The sequence below is a fragment of the Lemur catta genome, chromosome 2 (assembly GCF_020740605.2).
Source record: "Lemur catta isolate mLemCat1 chromosome 2, mLemCat1.pri, whole genome shotgun sequence".
In the NCBI taxonomy this organism is placed as follows: domain Eukaryota; kingdom Metazoa; phylum Chordata; class Mammalia; order Primates; family Lemuridae; genus Lemur; species Lemur catta.
The window spans coordinates 59,462,507-59,474,921 of NC_059129.1; the positions used below are offsets into that span (position 1 = coordinate 59,462,507).

A 12,415-nucleotide genomic window follows, 5' to 3' on the forward strand; every position below is an offset into this window, starting at 1 on the left:
TGCCGTGAGGCAGAAGCTTTAAACAGAGGACAGGGGAAACCTGCTCCCCTGCCTCCTCCATTTCTGCCCACTTCAGGCATAGACTGGTGGCCACGCCATAGGACGTCCCTGTTTTTCAAAGCAGCAGAGAGATGCCCACAGGGGAGAAAAAACAACATTTAAAGGCACCCTATTGTGCCCCATTCTCCAGGCTTGTCTAATGCTGCTGTTGTGAGCATACAGAGCCTGCTCTAACGCTCCTGGCTTTTCAGAGAACGGGCATGCAACTGACCCAGCCAATGCAGGGAGGTGGCTTGGGGGTTTCCTCCAGTCACTATAACAATGTCTTGGGGACAGTTATGTTTTCTGGATCCTGGTCTCCCCTGCACCCCACTGGCTATACATCTGGCTGGGGTTAGGAGTGCAATGTCACTAAACAGCTGAATAAATCTAAGAGACTTCCTGATATGAAAGCTTGACAATGGTATCATGGGCCGAGAGCTCACTGAGCTAACCAAACAGCTGAGATAGAATTGAAGCACTTTTATTTCTATTCCCCAGCCCCTCACAATTAAAAATATAACTAGAGAGTTCTTTGAACAGCCACAGTTATTTCCTTACCTGCTTGAGGAGCAGTGAGCCTCGCGTCTTTACCTGGAGTCCTAGTGGTGCATTCAATCTTCCTGGGAGACACATGTCTAATGTCACAAGGAATGCCTAAGGAGAATATAAATATTTATGCATAGATGTAATATACACATAGGTATAGAGAGAGAGAGCTATAGATGTGATGGCAGGACCAGACTGGAGTAGACAGGCTCCTATTTTAGCGCAAAGGGCTGGATGTCGACAGATTATTAATAGCAAAGGTTGTCACCCCCGTTAAAGGAGGCCAGGAAAGGCCGAGTGCAGAGCAGCAGAGCATAGGGCCACATAGAGTAATCAGAAAGAAAGCCACTCCCTGGGGACGGACTGAACCACTCCGCTGAGCTTGGGAGGTGTGACATGAGAGTGAGGACACTCTCCTGCATCCTTGGTGTCACCCACTAAAGGAGCATCCCAACTGGTTGGACGAAAGGTTCTAGACAGGTCTACAAAACAGCTTGCCAAGGGGGCATTCCAGAAAAATATGCATAGCAAAGGACCAGCCACTCCTGCTTATCTATAACAAGATGGCTAATGGGGGAGGGTGAACAGGAGGGTTGTTTTTTTGTAGAGTAGACCTTTGTGAAGAGCCAGCTATACTTTTTTCTTCTCTTCACTCCTAAGAGGGGGACACCTAAGGGAATTGCCCCCGTGCTGTGAGCGTGTCTGCAGGACATTCTGCTCCTGTTACACATTTGCAGAGGAACAGAAACAAAATCACACCTGGTCTCAACCAAACACAGGTAGTAGAGCTTAGAGCAGGGTGGCATGATAAGTTAGAAGGAGCAAAGACTGCCCACCACCCCACCCCGCACTCCTCATGCATAACAGCTACAGTATCTCCCACAGCATTTAACACTATGAACTATTTTCAGCCATGTCAACATAATTACCTGCAATGGTAACCTGGGCAGAGGTGTCAAAGAAGTCTCCGGTAATTGTGATGTCTGTTCTTCCCCCAAGGCTCCCAGTTTCTGGAAACACAGATAATACTTCTGCAAGAGTTTAAAAAAAAAAAAGTAAGCTTCCAAATATAGACCAGCATATGACCCAGATAATTATAAATATAATAATAGAAGCTGTCAATAATTTGTTTCTTACTTTAACTCTCTAAATCCAGCAACAGTTGGAATTTTTTCTAGTAATAGCTGTTTAAAAATACACATAATAAGAAAAGGACAACATTTGGACACAGGGGAAATGTAGAGTCACTCGTGCTATCAGCAAAAGCCCCTATAGACCATAATGTTTTCCTAGGAAATTTGTCTCCTGACCTCAAGGACTCTATTTGCATGTCAGGGAACAGTAGGTTACACCGCATGGAGAAATCAACTTTGGATCCACCAGGAAAGGCTTCAATTCACCCCTATGAATCTGCAGTTCAGTCTAAGCAGAAGAATGAATTACGCCGTCTGCAGTACCTCCCACTCTTCCCCATGCTGGATGCTCCTTCCCACGTGCCCCTGATTGCTTGAAACCCCCTATAGTCATGTGTTGCATATCCCCACGAATTTAACTTTATCTCATCCTTTCCTCTCCTATGATCAAACTTTGACAGCTCTAAGTTGCATTCCTTCCAGGGGAAAGATGAATTGTGTTCTCTGAAGATACAAGGAGGTTAATTATGAATGGTTACCACCTTAAAATATAAATTTTTTTAGTTTGTTTTCTAATGCTATTACCCATAAATCAAACCAGTGGAGATACATGTGGGCAAAGATTGATCCAGTACACTCAGATATCAAAATTCACCACCAATAATAATGGTTCCTTTCTTTTAACCTACTATTTTATAACTCTTTTTTTTACATTGACATTGGAATTTTGTACCAGCTTCATGTAAGGATTCACATGTTCCTTTTGATACACATTCAAAATTACACAGACTACAGACAAGACAATTTATGAAGTCCTTAAATTTTTCACACCGTTGTAGATATTGTATAATTCTTGTCAATATTCAGAGAGCACCTGCTATATAGTACTATGGATATAAAGATGAAATATTTAATAGTTCCTGTCCTGAAGGATATCAGCATGATAAATAGAGGCAGGTAAACAAAACTATAATTATAATGCCCTGGGTTAGCTAAATTAGAGAGAGTACATGGAAGAACAGAGGAGAAGGTTAGGGGTGGGGTGGAGTATGGAGGAGTAGGAGAAAATTTCTATTGATGACATCTGGGCTGAGTCTTAAGGAGAAATTAGAACTGGGCTAGTGAAGGGGAGAAAGAGAGGGCGCTTAGAGCAAGAGATAACCTGAGTGTGGAGAGAGGAAATTGCCCTGCGCATCTACGTGTTGCTTGAATATGAAAGAGAAAACAATGGAGCTGGAGATGAGCAGCTTGGCCCATTTCGTAGGGATGGGAAGCCAGCAGAGGACAGTGAGCAGGGAAGATGCGTCAGATGTGTTGAGCCCTTAGAAACCACTGCAGCAGCCACACAAGAGGTGAAGGGGTCCAGCATCAGACAGTAGCTGGAGAGATAAAGTGATAAAATGGATACGTCATATTTTAAAAATATATGGTGGGTAAAACTGGCAGAAATTGGTGATTGAATGGATATGGAATGGAAGGGGAGAGGAGGAAATCTTGGATAAATTCCAAGACACTTGCTCATCTACTTCTGTAGACAATTTTTGGAATTAGAAGAACAAGCACCTCTTGGTCCATTTTGTAGATGCTTAATTGAGGCTCAGAAAGGCTAAATGGCTTAACCAAGCTTGACTAGTGATTAAATGCCAGCCCCTGAGGAGCTCAGTCCCAGGCTCTTTGCAGTTGTCCACAACCCCTCTCCCCACAGCCTCCTCTGCTATGAAAAAGTTCTGGCCTGTGAGTCCTCATCTGAAGAAGACATGGGCCCTGGAAATATAAAATAGCTGTGTGATCAGAGACACCTGTCAGCCTATCTAGCACTTCAGGGTTCAGTAGTTGTTGGGAGCCAGCTTAGCCTTATGCAAAACGCCATCTTATACAAAGCGCCATCTTAAGCTTACATACTTCTTCTTCCTCCCTCTTGCACAAAGAAAGCGCGCGCAAAGCCTGTAACACCCCTCCCACTCCCTCGTCTCATATCACATCACCGCCCTTCCTCCTATCAGAAGCTGCCACGTGTCCTTATTCCTGCCCTCCCCCGTTACAGTGCATATAAGCAGCCACCCAGCAATAAAATTTTGAGGCTTGATCAGAATTTTGTCTTGCCTCCATTTTGTGTGTCTCTTGTCTCTTTTCTTTCACCAGCAGCAGGTAGTCCTCCTCGCACCCCTGCGTTGTATGCCCCGCTGGTTGGGACAAGTAGTGAAGGGCAGACTCACAGAGAAGCTTGGGGTGAGAAGAGCTTGGCAAGAAGAGTGTATTTCCCATAGCATATTGGTCGTGGGCATGGGATTTGGAATTAGATCTGCACGTTCTAGCACTAGGACCTTTGGACAAGTGACTTTGCCTCTCTGAGTCTGTTTCCTCATCTGTAAAATGGGGCTAATGTTACCTGTGTAATAGTTAAATGAAATAAATACTGAGATTGTATGTAAAACCCTCAACAAGGGCCTGACATCTCCTTTCTACTGTCATTACAGCCATCAACTTGGGTGCTTCTTCAAACGTGCTCCCAAACAGACTAGTTACACTGTTTAAAGAAAAGAAAAGCAAAGGTCAAAATCCTGCTTTTTCAGGATTAGGCTATCTAGAGAGTATATGGCATTTGCCCGTGACCTGTGAAATATCTTGAACGTTTGACAAAGGCAGATGTTGATGGCTTGTGGGATCTAAATCTACCTCACAGATATTTCTTCAGTGACTGTGTGATTGCTGTATTTAATCCTAGAATCTAGTATTCTTTAGTCATCAGCTTTCTACCACTGAATTGTGTTTGCAATTTCAGGCAAGTTTCCAGTTTTCAGCATTCGTGTTTTCAGTATGAGAGTTTATTCACCAGATGGCAACACAATAGCTTAGCATGAGTATCAGCAAGTAATAAATTGTAGAACGGATGCTCAGAGATCGGGTGTTAGAGCAACTGGAAAGATGTGCTTTAAGATTTTTTTAAGTGCCACCGTTTTTCTGTTACTCTTCAGAACATAGAATAAGACAGGACTCTCTTTCATTCAATTAATATCCATAGACTTTATACAGAAGTCTATGATCACATCTCTTTCCAATATAATAACTAAAGCTGACACAGATACAAGCAACTTAATCTCAACCAAAACCGAAGACTATCCATGATTGTAGGGATGGCTTCAGGTGTTAATGACCACAGAGAAATGGCCAAAAGAAAGAGAAGTCAGGTCCAGCATTGAAAGAGGTGTGAAGGACAGGGTAAGGAGTACAGGTAAAAGGAAATAGTACCTGAGTGTGTCTGGTACAGAAAAAGCTCCTGTTTAGCACTGATCAGCCATGCACTCTTGTCAACCATTGACCTTCAAAAGAGACAAAGCTGTGTTTTGGTAGAAAATATCCTCTGGGATTGCATTTCTTTTTTAATTGGCTTCCTAAAAGGAAGATTGTGAACTAACCTCTATTGATCTTTAGAACAGTTGGGATACCAGCTCCCTTCGATGACTAGAGAACAATACCAATGGATCAAAGTTTGTTTCCTGATCTACAAAATTATCATATGGGAATAATACCTACTTCACAGAGCATTGCAAACATGAAGTGAAATAATGAACATGGAAAGGCCTATAATCAATACTAGTCAATAAACATTAATTTTATTCCTTCAAAAATAAGAGAGAGACATCTCCATACTTTGGGCTGTATAGCTATAGGTAATGTCACCATCACCACAATGAAATTAATTTCAGCTAGACAATGCATTTTTAAGGAAAACACCTGGCAGATCATATAGTGGCAGAGCATGAGGTAAGGTATATGGAATCCAGAATCCTAATTTATCTCTCCAAAGCTCATTGAAATTTGAAACCTTTCCATCTTGAAGAAGGCACTTCCTGGATGGCACAACACATTTCATGAAACCATGTTCCTCATGATGACACACAGGTGACAGTTTTAGATCTACAATACTTTGAGATTACTTAAGAGGTAATTCCCAAAATTCTGTACCATCACCACATTGAAACACTTGCATTGCCTAGTGCGTAAGACACAATTATATTCACCCAAGTAAAAGAAATCAGGAAGGTACATGTGGTTTCATTATACTATTCTGTTTGTGTATGTTTGAAATTTTCTATTATAAAAGGTTAAAGAAAGTAGGCAAGATGAGAGAGAGATGATATAAAATGAAGACAAATTTACCTACTTCTACTCCCAGTTACTTACTTTCCTTTGTTAAATACTGAGAAACTAACATTCTGGGAGCCTGTAACACAAAGAAATAGACATTAATGCAGAAATCTGCATGAATCTCCTGGACCAAACCATTGCTACCATAAACCCAACGACTCTGATACCATCAAGTTACTGCCCAAACTTGTAATTTCCTTAATGGTGCCTAAAATAAATACCCCACAGGCTTAGTGGACTTTCAAGAATAAAAGGACAAATGTAGTATTGCATAGCAGGTAAGAGCCCAGGCTTGGGCTCTGACATAATATAAATCATGCTCCACCAGGTACTAGCTTCAATTTTCTCACCTGTAATGTGAAAATAATTCCACCAATCTCACAGGCATTACGTGAGGATGAAGTTAGTTTATGTATAAGCTGCTTTACACTGTTTTTCAAGGAGTTCTCAACAAACGGTAGTTACAATTATTATCCTCATGAGAACCAATTCTTGAAATTTTTTTTTTCTGGATACAGAGAAAAACCTGGGTAAGACTTTAAAATTATGCTACTTCTCTCACAGACCGAGGTAGTTGCCTTCCACTCGGCACTGCAGGGTCCCAAGGCCATGGTCTTCCTGAATGGGATAGCTGAGGAAAAAAACAAACTGAGGTAAGAATTGCCAGACAATTCGGTTCAGAAGTTCTGCTCTTTAATTAGGAAAGTAGAAAATAAAAGAAAAGACAAACTGGCCAGAGGAAATGGTAGGTACTGAAGGTATAATGAGCCCACTGGGGTGAGTCCTTAGGGTAATACTAACAGGAGTTATCATCAACACATATGCTACCAGCAAAACATACCGTGTGAGAGACAAAATTTAACTTACTCCTAAACTCCATTTGGTCCTTTCTTTCCAAAATCTGTTATATGACAAGTATAGCAAAACCCTTATCAAAAAAAAAAAAATCTGTTAACAACTGTGAGCTCCAAAAAGGAAAATCCTGAGCAAACACACTGAAGATGCCAGGAAGAAACCACGTTTCAGAGTTTGACTCCTATCCAAGTACTAAGCAGGCCCGACACTGCTTAGCTTCCAAGGTCAGACAAGACTGGGCACATTCAGGGTGGTATGGTACTATACACTAGTCTCAAAAAGCTAATCTACAAAGTGTAATTCCTATAATGGCCTCAAAGGAAGGTTAATCCACCCAGTCCAGAGTGAAGTAAAAGTCCAGCAAAACATTGGTTATCTGAACTGGAGCATGTAGACACGTTTTTTTCTTTGGCTAGTCATTAAAGTACGGTGGTTAAGTGTGTGAACTCTGGGGACTGGTTAGTCAGACAAGGTTCAAATCCCACTTCTGCCACTTGCTCTCTGTGAGACCTTTAGTAAGTTACTTAACTTCTCTGTGCCTCAGTTTCCTAATCTGTAAAGTGGGACTAGTAACGTACATACTTACAAGATTATTGGATGACTTAAATGTAAAGCATTAGAGCTGGCTTTGACCTATATTAAGTCCTTAATAAGTATTAGCTATTTGTTTTCAAGGAAGGTTTTAGAATCCACTTCAATATGCATTTTGAAAGAATTCCTGTGTCTTTTTCAATAAGTCTAAAGATAAGGTAGTCAACAGTTATGAGTGATTTATATTAAAAAATAGATGTGTATGTATGTGTGTGTACGTAAGAGAGAGAGAGTATGTGTGTATGTGTTGTATTCATGCGGGAGAACCTAAATGCATAGATATTGACAAGAAAATTAAGACACTCACCGGCTTCCTGTCTGCCTGTTTACTAGAGAGCAAGGAGTGACCCATTTGTCTTCTTGAGCTTCCAAGATCAATGGGCTAGATAAACAAATGGAAACAAAAGATGTGGGACAATAGTGCAATGCTCCCAACAAACATCCCTGACAAAACACAGAGAAAACATAGTCATGAACATTTTCCTCTGGATTGATTGTGTACTATGACAGGTGACTAAAGGCTGTGCCCCAAGGGATGTCAAGTCAAACTCTCAGCAAGAGAGAAGGGCATATTCATGGCCCACGCTTTCACACTACAGAGGGAGCATCTCCCCTTTCCCACAAAATCTTCATCCTCTCCACACTGGCTACACTGGGTCTACATGAGCTATTGTGGAGTTTATGCCTTTATTCCCCCTTTTCAAAGGCCAGATCCCAGACCAACGCTGAGATGGGACTAAGTAGTAAATATGGCATATTGGCAAAGACATACTTGGGGTTTCTATCCCCCATAGAAAGATTAATTGTCTTATAAGACAAGTTGATTTTTACTTAATGTCAGAAATGTAGGTCCTGAGAGTAATCAGCTCATGTTCTCTTCAAATAGGGTAGAATCAGAGAGATGGAGCAGATCAGAAGAGGATGCCACCAGCCCGTCCAGGAGTGATGGAAAAATTAAACACAGCACGTGGAATCTATGCAGCTGAGCATATAGTGAGATGATGTTCCTTCTACCTTATAAATCCTCAATATAATTGCTTCATTGTTGAATGATCACAGTTGCTTAGAGCTTTCTACAAACTCCACAGTTTCAACACTTTCCGTCTTGTTCTCCTCTCTCCCTAGTGTGCATGATTTACTAGTAACACTTTCCACTTAACAAGTCTCCAGTGAAGAAAGTCATGTTGACATCCTAATTATTCCCAGAAAACATTAAAAGCTCAATGGCTTTTAGTACCTGTGTCCACATTTTCCTCTGAGCCCACTAATAGAGTTTCTAAATGCACAAATGGATAACAACCGAACGAGAAAGTTATAACGGGATTTTGGGTTTACACATTATTTTATAAAGAATTTATTTCAGCCTGAGAAACAAAGGGAGGAAGGGTGAGAATTGAAAAAGAAAATCTGCAGATGCAATTACAGTACATTTCACACTGAGCCCGGAGTGACTAGTTGTCAGTAAATAAATGGACCAACTTAATCGACCAGTCGCAATTACATTAGCAAAGTTTGCTGAAGCCCAGCTCACCAGGGACCATAAACTGCAAAAAGGAAAATAGCAATTCTGTGCCAACTGCTTACAATTTATTACTATCAGGGAAGCTGGTCCCAGAAAGCCATCCAGCCTGTATGTAAGTAGTTGAACACAGAAAGAAACACATGCTTACCTATCAATGTACTCAGCATCAAAATCGAAGGTTTCCAATTTTCCAGTGATAATCCAGCCATACACATGTATTAGTGTTCCTGTTTTAAGAAGAATTTTTAAAATTTAATGTAACATAGCTCGAACTCTAAATGTATAATAAAAACTATTAAGTTGGTGCAAAAGTAATTGCGGTTTTAGCATTGTTGAAATTTGCCGTTTAGTACTGGAATTCTTAAATAAATGTGGTTATGTTGTAAACCATTTTAATGTGCATTTCTTGCTTTATGTTTTTTTGCTAATGACTTATTACTTGCTGTTTATTTTATATTTATTTATATAGACTATGGCAATGATGTTATACAAAATGCAAATTCGAGCGATTTTCTTATTCCAATTCAAAACGGGTCAGTCATAAAGCAGCAGAGACAACTGACAACATCAACAACATATTTGCAGAGGAACTGCTAAGGAACATACAGTGCAGTGGTGGTTCAAGAAGTTTTGCAAAGGAGAGGAGAGCCTTGAAGTTGAAGTTGAGGAGCGCAGTGGCTGGCCATCGGAAGTTGACAATGACCAATTGAGAGCAATCATCAAAGCTGATCCTCTTACAACTACATGAGAAGTTGCCCAAGAACTCAGGGTCAACCATTGTACAGTCATTCAGCATTTGAAGCAATTTGGAAAGGCAAAAAAAGCTGGATAAGTGGGTGCCCCATGAGCTGACCAAAAATCAAAAAAATCATTGTTTTCAAGTGTCCTCTTCTTGTACACAACAAAAATGAACCATTTCTTGATTGGATTGTGACGTACAACAAAAAGTGGATTTTATAGGACAACTGGTAATGACCAGCTCAGTGGCTGGACCAAGAAGAAGCTCCAAAGCACTTCCCAAAGCCAAACTTGCACCGAAAAAAGGTCATGGTCACTGTTTGGTGGTCTGCTGCTGGTCTGATCCACTACAGCTTTCTGAATCCCGGTGAAACCATTCCATCTGAGAAGTATGCTCAGTAAATCAATGAGATTCACTGAAAACTGCAATACCTGCAGCCGGCATTGGTCAACAGAAAAGGCCCAATTCTTCTCCACGACAATGCCGAACCATACATCGCACAACGAAAGCTTCAAAAGTTGAATGAATTGGGCTATGATTTTGCCTCATCCGCCATATTCACCTGACCCCTTGCCAACCAGCTACCACTTCTTCAAACATCTCCACAACTTTTTGGAGAGAAAACGCTTCCACAACCAGCAGGATGCAGAAAAAGCTTTTCAAGAGTTCCTGGAATCCCAAAGCATGGATTTTTATGCTACAGGAATAAACAAACTTATTGCTCATTGGCAAAAATGTGTTAATTATAATGGTTCCTATTTTGATTAATAAAGATGTGTTTGAGCCTAGTTATAATGATTTAAATTTCATAGTCCAAAACCACAATTACTTTTGCACCAACCTAATATTTTTCTTTTTGGTTGCATATTCCCAGTCTGGCAAAGCTGGTCCTAACCCAGAAAATTAACACGCTTTTATAAACTATACAACAGTAAGGTCAATAGTATGATTTAGTGATCAATATTACACAATAAAAAGGCTAAAATAACCAGTTATTTCAATCACAAACTTATTGAATGGAGCATATAGGAATAATAGGTCTTCTTCACAGCCCAGTACAGTGTGAGGATTCAGTGTGAGGATTCAGTAAGAGGGGCCAGTTTCCTCCCACTGCCCTGTTCCATTTTCTGGGCTCTGTGTAGACCACTCGCCCAATGTGGAATGTTAGAACAATGTGCCCTGGCGTGTTCCACACTCCATGAGACTTTCTTCTCAACACTTGCTAAAACGAATGTGTGATATGAAGAGGCTCATATGACACAATCTGATTGGCCTTCGGGATCCTAAACTTTTTTCCATGTCTTAAAGTACAAAAGATAAACATCACAGAGGACCCGAATGGACGGAAACTAAAGAAGGACATAAAGCATCAGCAGAGAGACAACTGGCACATCTCATTCATTTGACAATTACACTCATGTTCAAATATAGGACAAATTGGGCATCTGCAAACAGGTGGTGTCTGCCTTGCCCACTGATATATGGGTGACTTCTACCCTGGATCTCCTCTATGTGACTTTCAGGGATTTTCATTGGTTGGCAAGTTTCTCCTTTTTTTTTTTTTTTTTTTTTTTGAGACAGAGTCTCACTTTGTTGCCCAGGCTAGAGTGAGTGCCGTGGCATCAGCCTAGCTTACAGCAACCTCAAACTCCTGGGCTTTAAGCGATCCTACTGCCTCAGCCTCCCGAGTAGCTGGGATAACAAGCATGCGCCACCATGCCCGGCTAATTTTTTCTATATATATTTTAGTTGGCCAGATAATTTATTTCTATTTTTAGTAGAGACGGGGTCTCGCTCAGGCTGGTCTTGAACTCCTGACCTCGAGCGATCCACCCGCCTCGGCCTCCCAGAGGGCTAGGATTACAGGCGTGAGCCACCGCGCCCGGCCAAGTTTCTCCTTAATACATTCCTCTTTCGAGTCCAACAAGAATAGAAGTGCAGTACTCATCCACCTTTCAGCAAGGTGCAATCCCCATACCATTCAGACATCCACTCTAAGAATGGGATCTAAAGTAGCCCTTTTCAGAGTTTGGGAGCCTCTACCAGATGCTACATGAACTACCAGCTTCCATATTTGAAAACCACCTAGACTCAGGCCTGTGAAACCGCACAAGGCAAAGTTTTAATCAAATGCAACACAGCAAGGCGATGTAGTTAAAATTCACCATATAATCCCACAATTATTTGGAAGCATGTGCCTTGCAAATAATTAGAGAATTCAGTCACCTATACTGCAATCATCTACTACTACAGACACTGTTACGAGATGAGAGAGACGTCCGTTAATAAGGTAAAACCTCAAAAAAATGGAAGAGGAATGGGCGCCTATGGGGCTCATGAGGTCACTGAATACAGATTTGAATCTTTTCACGGACACTTGAGGCCAGAAAGAGCATTACCAAGAAGTTGTTCCCTTCATACTGCACTTGTGTTGTATACAAAGAAGTGACTTTCATCTGCAGTCATTGGATGACTTGCACTAAAATAATAGGAACCTTTCAGGAGGTATTAGAGCCATTTTACAAGTGCATGGGTAAAAAGAGTAGAAACCTAACAACTTAGACAAAGGTCACAGAGTTGGCAGAAGCCTGGAATCTCAAGTTCCCTGTTACTGCTAAAAACGGGCAGAATAATTCTCTTTGATTTTAATAAGGCGAAAGGATCAACTTCCCAGCTTTGGCAAGTATGACTTCTAGCTTTGATGGGTGCAATTTTAAAAACTAAAATTGTTTTAGTTATAGAAATTAGAAATTCCTGTGAGTTTTTATTTTGTTTCTAAACAGATGACGGCCAACAGAGGCTGACGCATGGCCAAGCCAGACCACGGTGCCAGGGGAA

At 41.1% G+C, this 12,415-nt stretch overlaps 1 protein-coding gene across 1 annotated transcript in view; it reads right to left on the minus strand.

The window, feature by feature from the left end:
• The window catches only part of PKHD1 (PKHD1 ciliary IPT domain containing fibrocystin/polyductin), a 414,564-nt gene that overhangs the window by 388,791 nt on the left and 13,358 nt on the right, over positions 1–12,415 (minus strand). The window contains exons 7-13 of the mRNA XM_045543725.1: positions 8,987–9,065; positions 7,624–7,698; positions 6,437–6,501; positions 5,907–5,946; positions 4,971–5,041; positions 1,518–1,619; positions 601–696 (exon numbers count right to left, since the gene is read on the minus strand). Of these exons, the coding sequence (XP_045399681.1) occupies positions 601–696; positions 1,518–1,619; positions 4,971–5,041; positions 5,907–5,946; positions 6,437–6,501; positions 7,624–7,698; positions 8,987–9,065 (528 nt within the window). The remainder of the gene's footprint in view (positions 1–600; positions 697–1,517; positions 1,620–4,970; positions 5,042–5,906; positions 5,947–6,436; positions 6,502–7,623; positions 7,699–8,986; positions 9,066–12,415) is intronic.